The sequence below is a fragment of the Mobula hypostoma genome, chromosome 27 (genome assembly GCF_963921235.1).
Source record: "Mobula hypostoma chromosome 27, sMobHyp1.1, whole genome shotgun sequence".
Classification (NCBI taxonomy): domain Eukaryota; kingdom Metazoa; phylum Chordata; class Chondrichthyes; order Myliobatiformes; family Myliobatidae; genus Mobula; species Mobula hypostoma.
In genome coordinates this window covers 31,906,728-31,922,402 of record NC_086123.1, presented here as the reverse complement: position 1 = coordinate 31,922,402, position 15,675 = coordinate 31,906,728, and the positions used below count along the sequence as shown (strand labels likewise).

The 15,675-nt window shown below is 42.2% G+C and overlaps 1 protein-coding gene across 5 annotated transcripts in view; it reads right to left on the bottom strand.

Annotated features, from left to right (window-relative positions):
• Nucleotides 1–15,675, bottom strand: part of LOC134338343 (probable E3 ubiquitin-protein ligase HECTD4) — a 291,135-nt gene that overhangs the window by 198,638 nt on the left and 76,822 nt on the right. For all 5 annotated transcript variants that reach the window (XM_063034109.1, XM_063034111.1, XM_063034113.1 and 2 more), the window contains exon 7: nt 7,721–7,891. In XM_063034109.1, coding sequence (XP_062890179.1) covers nt 7,721–7,891 — 171 coding nt within the window. The remainder of the gene's footprint in view (nt 1–7,720; nt 7,892–15,675) is intronic.

The following is a 15,675-nucleotide window of genomic DNA, read 5'->3' as shown; positions in this document are numbered from 1 at the left end:
GCAGGAGTAGGCCATTCGGCCCTTCGAGCCTGCACCGCCATTTATTATGATCATGGCTGATCCTCCAACTCAGAACCCTGCCCCAGCCTTCCCTCCATACCCACTGACCCCCGTAGCCACAAGGGCCATATCTAACTCCCTCTTAAATATAGCCAATGAACTGGCCTCAACTGTTTCCTGTGGCAGAGAATTCCACAGATTCACCACTCTCTGTGTGAAGAAGTTTTTCCTAATCTCGGTCCTAAAAGGCTTCCCCTCTATCCTCAAACTGTGGCCCCTCGTTCTGGACTTCCCCAACATCGGGAACAATCTTCCTGCATCTAGCCTGTCCAATCCCTTTAGGATCTTATACGTTTCAATCAGATCCCCCCTCAATCTTCTAAATTCCAACGAGTACAAGCCCAGTTCATCCACTCTTTCTTCATATGAAAGTCCTGCCATCCCAGGAATCAATCTGGTGAACCTTCTTTGTACTCCCTCTATGGCAAGGATGTCTTTCCTCAGATTAGGGGACCAAAACTGCACACAATACTCCAAGTGTGGTCTCACCAAGGCCTTGTACAACTGCAGTAGTACCTCCCTGCTCCTGTACTCGAATCCTCTCGCTATAAATGCCAGCATACCATTCGCCTTTTTCACCACCTGCTGTACCTGCATGCCCACTTTCAATGACTGGTGTATAATGACACCCAGATCTCGTTGCACCTCCCCTTTTCCTAATCGGCCACCATTCAGATAATAATCTGTTTTCCTATTTTTGCCACCAAAGTGGATAACTTCACATTTATCCACATTAAATTGCATCTGCCATGAATTTGCCCACTCACCCAACCTATCCAAGTCACCCTGCATCCTCCTCACAGCTAACACTGCCACCCAGCTTCGTGTCATCCGCAAACTTGGAGATGCTGCATTTAATTCCCTCATCCAAGTCATTAATATATATTGTAAACAACTGGGGTCCCAGCACTGAGCCTTGCGGTACCCCACTAGTCACCGCCTGCCATTCTGAAAAGGACCCGTTTATTCCCACTCTTTGCTTCCTGTCTGCTAACCAATTCTCCACCCACACCAATACCTTACCCCCAATACCGTGTGCTTTAAGTTTGCACACTATTTTCCTGTGTGGGACCTTGTCAAAAGCCTTTTGAAAATCCAAATATACCACATCCACTGGTTCTCCCCTATCCACTCTACTAGTTACATCCTCAAAAAATTCTATGAGATTCGTCAGACATGATTTTCCTTTCACAAATCCATGCTGACTTTGTCCGATCATTTCACCGCTTTCCAAATGTGCTGTTATCACATCCTTGATAACTGACTCCAGCAGTTTCCCCACCACCGACGTTAGGCTAACCGGTCTATAATTCCCCGGTTTCTCTCTCCCTCCTTTTTTAAAAAGTGGAGTTACATTAGCCACCCTCCAATCCTCAGGAACTAGTCCAGAATCTAACGAGTTTTGAAAAATTATCACTAATGCATCCACTATTTCTTGGGCTACTTCCTTAAGCACTCTAGGATGCAAACCATCTGGCCCTGGGGATTTATCTGCCTTCAATCCGTTCAATTTACCTAACACCACTTCACTACTAACATGTATTTCGCTCAGTTCCTCCATCGCACTGGACCCTCTGTCCCCTACTATTTCTGGAAGATTATTTATGTCCTCCTTAGTGAAGACAGAACCAAAGTAATTATTCAATTGGTCTGCCATGTCCTTGCTCCCCATAATCAATTCACTGATTCAATTGAAGTTGAATCAGTGATGATGAAATGGCGGAGCAGACTCAACAGGCCAAATGGCCTAATTCTGCTCCTATATCTTATGGTCTTATGGTTTAAAATATAGTTTGATCTTCATCTAAGGCACAATAATAGACAAACACAATCTGCCTAAACTAATATGTATACTGTAACTGATTTAATTATTAATATGTATACTGTAACTGATTTAATTATTTTTTATTATTTTTTCCCTCTTCTATATTGAACTGTATTGCATTGAACTGCTGCTGCTGCCGCCAAGTTAACAAATTTCACTTCACATGTTGGTGATAATAAATGTGATTCTGATTCTTTTTAGGGACAGTCAGCCTGGCTTTGTACAGGGCAGGTCATGCCTTACAAACTGGATCCGAGTTTTTTTGAGTGGTGACAAAGGAGCTTGATGAGGATACTGCAGGGATATTATTGACCTCGAATTGGTATGAGATTTGATAAGGTTTCTTGTAGTTTATCAGACGATGCAGATACCTGGGATGCAGGATAAATTGCAGGTTTGGATTCAGAACCGGCTTACCCAAAGACAGAATAGGTTGCAAGGCTACTAATCTGGTTGGAGGTCTGAGACCAGTGTTGCTCTGCAAGGATTGGAGCTGGACCTCTTGTTTGTGATATGTCACTGACTTCATTGATAATATAAACAAAAACAACAGGAATTCTGCAGATGCTGGAAATTCAAGCAACATACATCAAAGTTGCTGGTGAACGCAGCAGGCCAAGCAGCATCTATAGGAAGAGGCGCAGTCGACGTTTCAGGCCGAGACCCTTCGTCAGGACTAACTGAAGGAAGAGTGAGTAAGGGATTTGAAAGCTGGAGGGGGAGGGGGAGATGCAAAATGATAGGAGAAGACAGGAGGGGGAGGGATAGAGCCGAGAGCTGGACAGGTGATAGGCAAAAGGGGATACGAGAGGATCATGGGACAGGAGGCCTAGGGAGAAAGACGGGTGGGGGGGGTGACCCAGAGGATGGGCAAGAGGTATATTCAGAGGGACAGAGGGAGAAAAAGGAGAGTGAGAGAAAGAATGTGTGTTTAAAAATAAATAACGGATGGGGTACGAGGGGGAGGTGGGGCATTAGTGGAAGTTAGAGAAGTCAATGTTCATGCCATCAGGTTGGAGGCTACCCAGACGGAATATAAGGTGTTGTTCCTCCAACCTGAGTGTGGCTTCATCTTTACAGTAGAGGAGGCCGTGGATAGACATGTCAGAATGGGAATGGGATGTGGAATTAAAATGTGTGGCCACTGGGAGATCCTGCTTTCTCTGGCGGACAGAGCGTAGGTGTTCAGCAAAGCGGTCTCCCAGTCTGCGTCGGGTCTCACCAATATATAAAAGGCCACATCGGGAGCACCGGACGCAGTATATCACCCCACTGCGTCCGGTGCTCCCGATGTGGCCTTTTATATATTGGTGAGACCCGACGCAGACTGGGAGACCGCTTTGCTGAACATCTACGCTCTGTCCGCCAGAGAAAGCAGGATCTCCCAGTGGCCACACATTTTAATTCCACATCCCATTCCCATTCTGACATGTCTATCCACGGCCTCCTCTACTGTAAAGATGAAGCCACACTCAGGTTGGAGGAACAACACCTTATATTCCGTCTGGGTAGCCTCCAACCTGATGGCATGAACATTGACTTCTCTAACTTCCGCTAGGCCCCACCTCCCCCTCGTACCCCAGCTGTTACTCATTTTTATGCACACATTCTTTCTCTCACTCTCCTTTTTCTCCCTCTGTCCCTCTGAATATACCTCTTGCCCATCCTCTGGGTCACCCCCCCCCATCTTTCTCCCTAGGCCTCCTGTCCCATGATCCTCTCGTATCCCCTTCTGCCTATCACCTGTCCAGCTCTCGGCTCCATCCCTCCCCCTCCTGTCTTCTCCTATCATTTTGCATCTCCCCCTCCCCCTCCAGCTTTCAAATCCCTTACTCACTCTTCCTTCAGTTAGTCCTGACGAAGGGTCTCGGCCTGAAACGTCGACTGCGCCTCTTCCTATAGATGCTGCTTGGCCTGCTGCGTTCACCAGCAACTTTGATGTTCATTGATAATATAGATGGGTGGATCAGTATAGAGGGATCTACAGGTCCAGGTCTATAGTTCACTGAAAGTGGCTATGCAAATGGCTAAGGTGGTATAGAAGGCTTGGTTGCAGGGGTGTTAAGCATAAGAGTAAGGAAGTCATTCTCCAGTGGTATAAAACTTCATTCTTCTATCAGACTTCTGAATAGCCAATGAACCCATGAATTCCATCTCACTAGTTTCTCACTCTTAATTAATTAATATATACAAGTCTAGGTATTTATATAGCATATTTTATGTATTACACAATATTACTGCTACAAATCAACAAATTTCACAATATAGTTGCAAGAAAAAGTTTGTGAACCCTTTGCAATTATCTAGTTTTCTGCATTAATTACTCATAAAATCCAGGATTGAATGGCTTGTCATATGAAGTGTGTTTGATGGCTCTGGGAACGTATTCACTAGAATGCAGAAGAATGAAGGGTGACCTCATTCAGACCTATCAAATGACGAAAGGCCTTGATGGAGTGGATATAGAGAGGATATTTCCTATGGTGAGAGAGTCTAACACCAGAGGACACAACCTCAGAATACAGGGGCGTTCTTTTAGAACGTCCCTCTATTCTGACGAGAAGATGAGGAGTAATTTCTTTAGGCAGAGAGTGGTGAATCTGTGGAATACTTTGCCACAGGCAGCTGTGCAGGCCAAGTCTCTATGCATATTTAAGGCAGAGGTTGATAGATTCTTGATTGGTCAGGGCATGAAGGGATACGAGAAGGCGTGAGATTGAGGCCAAGAAGGAAGTTGAATCAGTGATGATGAAATGGCGGAGCAGACTCGATAGGCCAAATGGCCTAATTCTGCTCCTATATCTTATGGTCTTATGGTTTAAAATATAGTTTGATCTTCATCTAAGTCACAATAATAGACAAACACAATCTGCCTAAACTAATAACACACGAACAATTGTACTTTTCATATTTTTACTGAACATATTGTTTAATCATTCACAATCCAGGCTGGAAAAAGTATGCAAACCCTTGTATTTAATAACTAGTAGAACCTCCTTTAGCAGCAATAACCTGCACCAAACATTTCCTGAAGCTGCTGATCAGACTTGCACAACAGCAAGGAGGAATCTTAGACCATTCCTCCATACAAAACTGTTTCAGTTCATCAATGGCAGAGCTCAGGAGGATGACAGTGCCTAACAGCCACTCCTTTGGAAACATTAAGCATCTTAGGAAACAGCTCTATTTCTTTAAAAATCTCTTTCCTTTTCAGAGTTCTTTTGAAAACCCTGAACTGGAGTTACACGCTGACTTCAGTTCTTTGCGGAAACAGTACCCGCTCTCACGGTGTCACGACCGGCCACTTTTTGATATGCCAAGGACGCGGCCTAAAAGACTAGCGCACCTTCAGGGCACCAGTTTTCCATGGCTCTGCAGGCGGTTGGACTCGAGGTCGGTGCCGCCACCTGGTGCGTTATGGCAGATGGAAGATCGAAAGCAGTGATCTGGCTGCTGGCCGTGTGCTCAGAGACCCAAGATATTTCGGTACAGAGCTTGGAAGAAGGGATGCAACAGACTTTTAACACCATAAGTTGGCGAATTGTTTTGTTATGACTCCCCTCTTGCTGTGAAACGAGGACACCTCTTTTTCCCTTATTAGGGAGACAGACAGCCTGTGGTATGTCGAATTACTGGGTGAATGAGTAGTGTCTTTGTTGTTGCATTGTTGCACGCATGAGTGTTGGGTGGGGGGGTGCTGATCCGTTTTTGCTGGTGTTGGGGGGGGCTGTAGCTTTGCTGCTGCTTATGTGTGGCTGAGGGGAGTGGAGGGGTGCTTTGGGGTTCTAACATTTAACTGTCATTCAGTCTTTGAGGCACTCTGCTTTCGTGGAACATGTTGTGGAACATCCAGGTGGTCTTTTACAAACTTGAAACGTATAGCAATATTTGTTTTGGAGAGCAGCGGTTTCCTCTATGGTGTCCATCCATGAACACCATTCTTGTTCGATGCGTTTCTTATAGGGGACAAATGACCAGAGACTTCAGTAAGTTCCAGAGATTTCTGCAGGTCTTTTGCTGTTACCCTTGGGTTCTCTTTCATCTCCTTCAGCATTGCATGCTGTGCTCTTTGTGTGATCTTTGCAGGGCACCCACTCCTAGGCAGGGTGGTAACAGTACTGAATTTCCTCCATGTGTAGACACTTCTCTTGCTGTGGACTGATGAACACTCAGGTCCTTAGAAATGCTTTCGTAGCCTTTTCCAGCTTCACTCATCTGTACAATTCTTCTTAAGGTCCTCTAAAAGTTGTTTTGATTAAGGTATGGGTGCAGATAAACAGATCTTTCTTGAAAAGAGCAGGCTCTGTCACTAACCTGACTGTGTGTGTCTTTTTTTTTTTAAAAACAGGGCGGGCCCCTCTACAACCCACACCTCCAATCTCATCTCATTGATTGGAACACCCGACTCCAAATAGCTTTTATAGAAGGCATTACCCCAGAGGCTCACATACTGTTTTGAGGAAAAGTACAAATATTTGTACGTTATTCATTTAGGAAGATTGTGTTTGTCTATTATTGTGACTTAGATGAAGATCAGACACATTTTATGAGTAATTATTGCAGAAAACCAGGCAATTGCAAAGGGTTCTCAAACTCTTTCTTGCAACTGTATGTCAGTAATAATTAACGTAATTCTGATTCAGACTGCACCCGGAGTATTATGTGCAGTCTGGTCATCCGTTATAGGGAGAATGTGGAAAGGGTGCAGAACAGGTTTACGAAGATGCTGCCCAGATTAAAGAATGGGAGTACAGTGAAAAGTTGGAAAAACATATTGGGGTTGTTCTCCCTCGACCATCAGAGGACAAAGGGAGACGTGACAGAGAAGCATAGATAGGGTACAAAATCAGAATCTTTTCTCCGGGGTAGAAATGTCAAACATCAGAGGACATCCACAAAATGCTGGAGAAACTCAGCAGGTCAGGCAGCATCTATGGAAAAGAGTACACAGTCGACATTTCATCCGATACCCTTCTTCAGAACTCTTTGGATTTGCTTTGGATTTCCAGCATCTGCACACGTTCTTGTGTCTATCAGAGGACATCCTTTTAAGATTATAAGGGGAAAATTGAAAGACAATGCAAGGGGCGAATTTTACACGTAGGAATAGTAGGTGCCTGGAATAGGTTAGCAGGGCTAGGAGTGCAATCAGGCTCTTAAAATCTTTAATCTCAAAATGTGCCCCAATAATCAGCTTGTATCAGCCCGGTTCCATTCAGTCACTGAATTACTGATGCATTCAAATCAACATCTTTTAGTGGGACCAATGAAGCTACAAACACATTTCATACAATCATGATTCAGTACGCTTAACAATGGAGTTTAAGAGGCTTTTAGATAGAATATGAAGACAGTAGAGGCATATGGTTGATGCACAGGATGACATTTGGTATAAATTGGGATCAAAATCATACATTGTGGACTGAATGACCAGTCCAGTGCTATTTGTAGAGTTCACAGAAAGCTTACACGTAGATAGTTTAATTCCTAGGGAAGTTAATAGAATGTTATCATTTATTGCAAGGAGAATTAAATTCCGAAGTAGAGAAGCCATATTTTGGTTATATTGGACTTAATGAGACCTCACCAGGAATAATATGTCAATATTTCTCTTCTTATTTAAGAATGTTAAGGCACTGGAGGCAATTCAGAAGAGGTTTATCACATCGATTGCCTTATGAGGGAAGTTTTCCAGACTAATCAGATTGCATGATTTAACAATTCTGAAGGCTTAATAAATAATAGATTAAGGTAATGTAAATCATAATAGGTTCAAAACAAATGCAACGAGGCATCTCCAAAGCAACTTTTTAAGGAAAGCATCCAGAAACTTACCGTTAGTTCAAAAACATCCATGAAAACAGAATGACCCTTGGGAGTTTTTTCATTTAAACCAGCAGGAGACCAGATCCAATAGATGTACGTTCCATCTGAGCAGAGATGGACTGTAGTCATGTTGCTGCCAACTGGGAAGTGATTCGCTGGCATGGAGACTACCTGGGATACCTGAACAAGGAACAGCAAACAAAATGTAAAAGCAGAGTAACACACATAAAAGTTGCTGGTGAACGCAGCAGGCTAGGCAGCATCTCTAGGAAGAGGTACAGTCGACGTTTCGGGCCGAGACCCTTCATCAGGACTAACTGAAGGAAGAGCTAGTAAGAGATCTGAAAGTGGGGGGGGGATCCGAAATGATAGGAGAAGACAGGAGGGGGAGAGATGGAGCCAAGAGCGCTATTTAATCTACCTGAAATACAGCGTATTTCTGTGAAGTATAGGATTCACAGTTTGGAAGCACCTGCCCTCTCAAGTGTGGATGCAGGCTGTGATCAGTCTTTAAAAATTATTTTATCAATGAGTATTCACAGTGGTCTACATCAGTGGAGTACAGTCATCTACACTTAAAAAATGTGGCATTCACTCACATTAGTCAGTAAACAATTACCGCTGTTTATTTGTATTTTAATATTTCAAAGGTGTTCATTATATTCTTCAGGATGAAGCAGATAAGCGTAATCTGAACAAGATCAAAGTTAACAATTCTTAAGTCAATAGTACACAGATTTTTTTTTACTTAAGTTGGTATTATAAGGCCAATATTATAATATAACATTTATTTATTAAAATTATACAGTTTTCCATTTTACACTTAATTCCCTGTTGGCAATACTCTTGTTATACTAGCCTTCCATTATAAAGTACAACTCCAAATTACATAAACCAAACTTAAGTGTTGGAGATAGCTTTCAACAAAAGACCCAATTCCTAAACAGAGAACAGCTTCAGGAGAACTGAGCAAGGTTTTCAATACTCAAAGTTACAGCTTGTTCTGTTACATTTATTACATTTTGTTAGCAACTTTGTCACCTTTTCATACAAAAGATAACCATTTTTGGCTGTCTTAATTTGCTGGAATTTATGTATACAGTTTTCTCCTGGATTGCATGAAGTATTCACCAAACTTAATCATTTTCCTCATTTTTCTAAACCACACTCTCACTCCAATTCACATTTCAATGGTAAAGCTTTCCAACAATGTATTTATTTTGCTGTCTGTCCCAGATCTGATGGTGAATGCTTTTGTTCAGTTTGGAATTCTTCAATTAACTGGAAAGGTTGGTAATTAAAAATCGCTAGTGGCTTTGATACAAGTTATAGGGGATAATTTCCAAATGTAGTCAATGCAATTTTGAAACAAAAAGAACTGAGGTAAGCAGCAATATATATTACCTCTTTATTGAGTACAGTGCACATCTGGTCATTAATGCAAATATATAAATCAGCGAATGATTTGGCAACAACACAATGCATACACCATGCAGACATGATTAAGAGGTTCTGTTGTTTCTCAGCCCAAACATCAGAATGGGGAAGAAATATGATCTAAGTGACTTTAACCATGCTTGTTGGTGGTTTGAGGATCTCAGAAACTGCCAACCTCCTGGGATTTTCACACACAACAGTCTCAAGAATTTACAGAGAATGGTGTGAATGGTCTTTGTCCTCTGCCCTCTCCACTGCCAGGTGAGGTTTAATGCAAAGAATAACATATCATATTGCTCATTAGTCATCAACCCAATTGGTATGAATTTTGAAGCAGAAAGGAAACAACAGTGGAAAGAACAAGCAGTAGAACATTGAAATGTACAGCACATTACAGGCCCTTTAGCCCACAATGTTGTGTCAACCATGTAACCTACTCTAGAAGCCACCAAGAATTACCCTACTGCATAGCCCTCTATTTTTCTAAGCTCCATTTACCTATGTAAGATCCTATTGTATCCACCTCCACCACCTTTGCTGGCAGTGCATTCATGCACCCACCACTCTGTGTGAAAAACTTACTCCTGACATTCCCTCTGTACTTACTTCCAAGCACCTTAAAATTATGCCCCCTTGTGTTAGCCATTTCAGCCCTGGGAAAAAGCTTCCGACTATCCACACGATCAATGCCTTTCATCATCTTGTACACCTCTATCAGGTCACTCCTCATCCTCCCGGGAGGGGAGAGAAGATGGCGGCGCGACGACAGCATGCGCGGCCACTTCGGTGATGAATATCTGTTATTTGTCAAGTAGGGGACCGTGCACAATCCTGATTTGATGGAGTCAGATGTGAGAGCACAGCAGAACATCTGGAAAACTTCTGAAATGTCTGCTTTACTACCGCTGCTACTGTGTGGTAACCGGAATCTCCGGAGCTGAAGGCCTCGAAATCCTCGGCTTTGCGTGTTTCAGCGGCCGGGCAGAGGACGGCGCTCGGAAGGCTGTATCGGAGAGGCTGCTCGGAAGCTCGGAGTTTTCGGATGGATGGACTCAGGGTATTGGCAAGTTGACGGTGCCTGGAGGTTTATGGCAGGGAGTTTCTCCCTTTTGCGGCCTGCTATCGGGGACTCGGGAGTCGATCGACTCGGGACTTTGAGACTTTTTTTTTTACTGTGCCTATGGTCTGTTCTTTATCAAATTATGGTATTGCTTTGCACTGCTGTAACTATAGATAGATAGATAGAGACTTATGGAGAAGAGGAGTTCGGTGGGTAATAAAATAGACAAGTTCACGGCGTTAACCAGGCATCAAAGAACATTTCGGGAGTGCAGTGTTATGTGTTGTACTGGAACGGGGCTGCACGGGGACATACCCGGTCAAAACTTTTCCATGGACGGCTTCCAGACTGTTCGGGCTGACCGGAAGTGCACTGAGAGTGGTAAGCGTAAAGGAGTTAGGTGCTTACTGTTCTGGTTAACAACGGATGGTGCAATCCAGGTCATATTACGATCGAGGAACATGTTTCTAGACCGGATATTGAACTTTTTGCTGTTGGACTCCGGCACAACACTGGGCGTCACGGGAGGTTGTTCCTGCCTGTGGCCATCGAACTTTGCAGCTCCTCCTGTGGAGGGTCAGACACCCTGAGCCAATAGGCTGGTCCTGGACTTATTTCCATCTGGCATAGTTTGCATTTTGTTGTTTGATTGTTTGCGGTTTTTGTATTGCTACATTTATGCTCTATTCTTGGTTGGTGCGGCTGTAACGAAACCCAGTTTCCCTCAGGATCAATAAAGTATATCTATCTATCTATCTAACAAGGAGAAAAGGCCAAGTTCACTCAACCTATTCTCATAAGGCACGCTCTCCAACCCAGGCAACATCCTTGTAAATCTTCTCTGCACTCTTCCACATTCTTCCTGTAGTGAGGCACCTCAACTACAGAACCTTCACACATTTATCACACGTGTGAGAGGTACTTCCTAGCCCAGATTTCATCAGTCACCTCCAGACACACAAATAACAAACCCACCAAAGGATGTCAGCTGTCCTCATCGCCCACGATGGACACAAACTTTGAATTTTCCAATTCCTGTTGACCTTTCCCCCCTGTTCCCCTCTCTTCTTCCAATCGACCTGCAGTCATTCCATTTTTGCTCCCTTTTCCTTGCCTCTCTCTAGCCCCACAGCACCCATTTTCACCCCCTTCCAGTTCCATCCACTAAATAGTCCCACCTAACTGATTGTCTCCCACCAATAGTTCCATCTGCCTTTCAACTCGACCTTAATGGTTTCCATTATTACTTTATTGTTATGTGCACAATTACAGTGAGGTGCAGGTACAATAAAAAAAACTTGCTTGCAGTAAAATCACAGGCATGTACAGTGGTGTTAGAAAGTTTGTGAACCCTGTAGAATTTTCTCCATTTCAGCATAAATATAGCTAAAATGTGATCACATTTTCACACGTCCTAAAACTAGATAAAGAGAATACATTTAAATAAATAAGGGAAAAACATTATTCTTGTTCATTTATTTATTGAGAAAAATGATCAAATATTACATGTCACGCAGGCACAAGGAATATTACATGTATTTGTTGGAAAAAGTATGTGAACCTTTGCTTCTTTGCTTTCAGTAACTGGTGTCACTCCCTTGTACAGCAATAACCTCAACCAAAAGTTTCGGGTAACTGCGGTAACTGTTGATCAGCCCTGCACATCGGCTTTGAGGAATTTAAAACCATTCCTCCTTATAAAACTGCTTCAGCTCTGGGATGTTGGTGGGCTTTCTTGCATGAACTGCTTGCACAACATTTCTATAGCATTAAGGTCAGAAGTTTGATTCTGCTATACCAGAAATTTCTTCTGCTTTAACCATTCTTTGATGGACTGACTTGTGTGTTTAGGATCGTTGTCTTGCTGCTTGAACTGAAGCTGAAGAGAAAGTGGGTCATGGACAGATACCCCGACATCTCTCTTTAGAATTTGCTGGTACAATTCAGAATTCATAGTTCCATCAATGATGGCAGGCTGTCCTGAAGCAGCAAAACAGGACCAAACCATGTCACTGCCACCACCACGTTTCACAGTTGGGATGAGGTTCTTTCTTATGCTGGAATGCAGTGTTTGCATAACGCTTCTCATTTAAGCCAGAGATTTCTATTTTGGACTCATCCATCCACTGAACATTCTTCCAGTAGATTCCTGACTTATCATGTGGTCTTTAGCAAACCTTAGACGGGCAGCAATGTTCTTCGTGGGGAGTAGTGGCTTTTTCCTTGCAACCTTGCCATTGCTGTTCAATGTTTGCCTGATGGTTGATTCATGAACGCTGATATTAGCCAATGCAAGAGAGGCCTGTAGCTTCTTAGATAATACCCTGGGGTTCTTTGTGACCTCCTGGAATATTACGTGCCTTGCTCTTGGAGTGATTTTTGTTGGTTGACCTTTTACCAGAAATGTTTGGTTGAAGTTATTGCTGTACAAGGGGGTCACTCCAGTTATTGAAAGCAAAGTTTCATATACTTTTCAACAAATACATGTAATATTAGATCATTTTTAACAATAAATAAACAAACAAGTATAAAGTTTGTTTGTGTTATTTATTTAATTGGGTTCTCTTTATCTAGTTTTAGGACTTGTGTGAAGTTCTGATCACGTTTTAGGTCAAATTTATGCAGAAATAGAGAAAATGCTGAAGGGTTCACAAACTTTCTAGCACCACTATAGGTGCAGATACAGAATATAAATGGTACTTAAATTATACAAGACATTAAAAGCTCTCTTAAAAGAATAAATGTACAAGAGTATGATGCAAAAAATCTAAGACAATCAGCAACAGGTCAAAGACGGTGGAAGAGGTGCTGCACAGTGTTCCATTTATCACCTTCAGCCCGTTTTGTTTTCATCCTCCCCTCTTACCACCATCTGCTTTTGTTCCTTGTCAGTTTTCACCTGTTAGCCATCTGCTTACATCTCCTAACTCAGCCCTCCCCCTCAAACACCTTGCTCCTTCTGCCATCATCCTTTAATCCTTCTCAATCTACCTCTCACCTACCAGTCCATTTCACCCCATCTCTCTTTATACTGGCTCGACACAAAGCATCAATAACCTCTCCCACCACCCAGGATGCTGTTGAGTTAATCCAGCAGATTCTTTCTTGTTCCAGATCCTTGCAATCTCTTGTGTCATCTTTTACGATCTACTTGTAAGACCATATCTCATTCTTTTGTACTCCACTGAGTACCGGACGAACCTTCTTAACTTATTTTTCCAATTCCCTATTCATCTGCATTAACTCCAAGGCAAGTATGTCCCTTACTTAAACATTAAGACAAAACTGGACTGTACACTGTTTTGGTTTTCACATTTAGCATTCTGTAACATTGTATCAAAACTTGTTTTAAAGAAATATATTCCTTACCATTTGCAAATAAAAGCCAATAGTCCATTACCTCTCCTAATGCAACAATTCCATGCCAGTCATTTGTGTTTTGTACACCTGGCATGTTTCATACAACATTTTGTAAACTCAACCCATTTAAACACGACTTTGATTTTTTCATTCTTTTGTTCAATATGGTCAAACACAGCATGGTTAGAGCACATGGATTTTGGGTAAAACACTGACAAGGGAAGGGAATTCATTACTGGACAGAAAGCAAGACTGGGAAATCACAGATCTTTCAAAGGTTGACAAGTTGTAACTATTGCAGAATTTACTTCATGGACTCCAGGTATTCAGGATCTACATCAACAATTGGGCTAAGAGTACAGAATGTCATATTTTCCAGTTGCTGATTATATAAATTAGGCGGGATTGTGAAAAGGAGGCGGATGCAAATAGGCTTTAAGAAGATGCAAAGTGAGTAGGTGGAGAGGAATAAAGTGAATGCAATATAATGAGGAAAAACATTAAGTTAGGCACAAAACAAAAGCAGAGCAGATTTGTCATCAGGGAGAGACTGAACAATGTCAATGTTCAAAGGGATCTAGATACTGTGCACAAGTCATTGAAAACTAATAAGCGAGCTCAGTAAGCAATTAAAAATGGTAGGTTGAAAAAATGTTTTTAAAAACGGCAGATGCTGGAACTCTGCAATTCTTACAGAAAATACTAGAAATTGACAGCAGGTAAAACAGCATCTGCAGAAACAGTTAATGGTTCAGATCCAAATCTCTCATCAGGAATAAAAGTGTAAGAAAACAAACAAGCTTCAGGTGTAAAGTGGGAGTTGGGGAGTTGATAGCTCAAACCTTTGATAGGAGGAGGCCAGAGATACCCATGTAACGTCAATGTTTACAGAGCTCTGATTAATGGACTAAAAAGGAGAGCAGGGAGAGAAAATGAGAGGGATATGTCAAATCTGTGAAATGCAAGCAGTAGCCAAATCACAAGGACAGTGCTCTGTGGTAAAAGAGAGGAAAATAATCATTCATTAGGGGTGGATAATCTTAAAGCACAATCGTCCAGTTCCAACATATAACTGAAAATTTGGGTAATCTGAAATTACTCACTTTCATATTCAGTCTCAAAGGTTGCATCATACCTGAATGGAAAATCGGGTGCTATTCCTCAAGCTCCTCCAAGAGGACCACAACCTTCTTGTGTTTTGGAGGCCTGCATGCCTCAATGACCTGGAGAGCTATGTTGACCGGAGACAGGATTTTATGTTTTGGCTTTTGGTAAGGTCACCCATGACAAATAGGTCAAAGTGTAGAGGACAGATGAAGAGTGGTCCACTGCTTCTCCAAGTTCAGGGCTTCAACTCAGGACTAACAACCCTGACTGTTCAAACAAAATTGTTACAGAAACAGCAATGAAGAATCCTTCTACATCTGAGTGCAGTGGTTTTCCTGAGACTCCATCCGAGACTTGCATGACTTGACAGTAGTGGAAACTGAGAGGAAGTTACTGATACGATGAAGCAAGTCCTGAACACCACTAGAGATGGAGGACTTTCATTGCTGACCTAACCACCAATGGTCCAACGGTGCAATGGCCAGTAACATTCTTCATTTGCTAGAACTGCATCAGAAGCCACAGAGAGCTACTTTAAGTCAGAATGAGATAGGAATGATGAAAGGGCGTGTTGGGTTTTATCTGGGGGGGGGGGGAGGAAAACATTATGTTGGCCTTCATTACCATGAGATTTGAGAACATGAGTAAAGATGTCCTGCAATTACATATGATCTTAGTGAGACCACATCTAAAATATTCTGTATAGTTTTGGTCTCCATAAATTAATGTTACTGGTTTAAGGGAAGCTGGGCTTGCCATTTGAGGAAAGCTTCAGTGAACTAATTTGCATTCATTAAAGTTTACAAGAATAATACTTCATTTGCCAACTTCCTACTTACTCATTTAATTCTTGTATAATTTCATTGTGTTTGGTATACTTGTAGCTTCCACTATTATTTTTTCATATATTTGTTACTCTGCTGTCATTCCATATATATATTTCTCTCTCTCTCCAAATCATCATCGGCTGTTTCCAAAAAATTCATTTTTTCCCCAATTT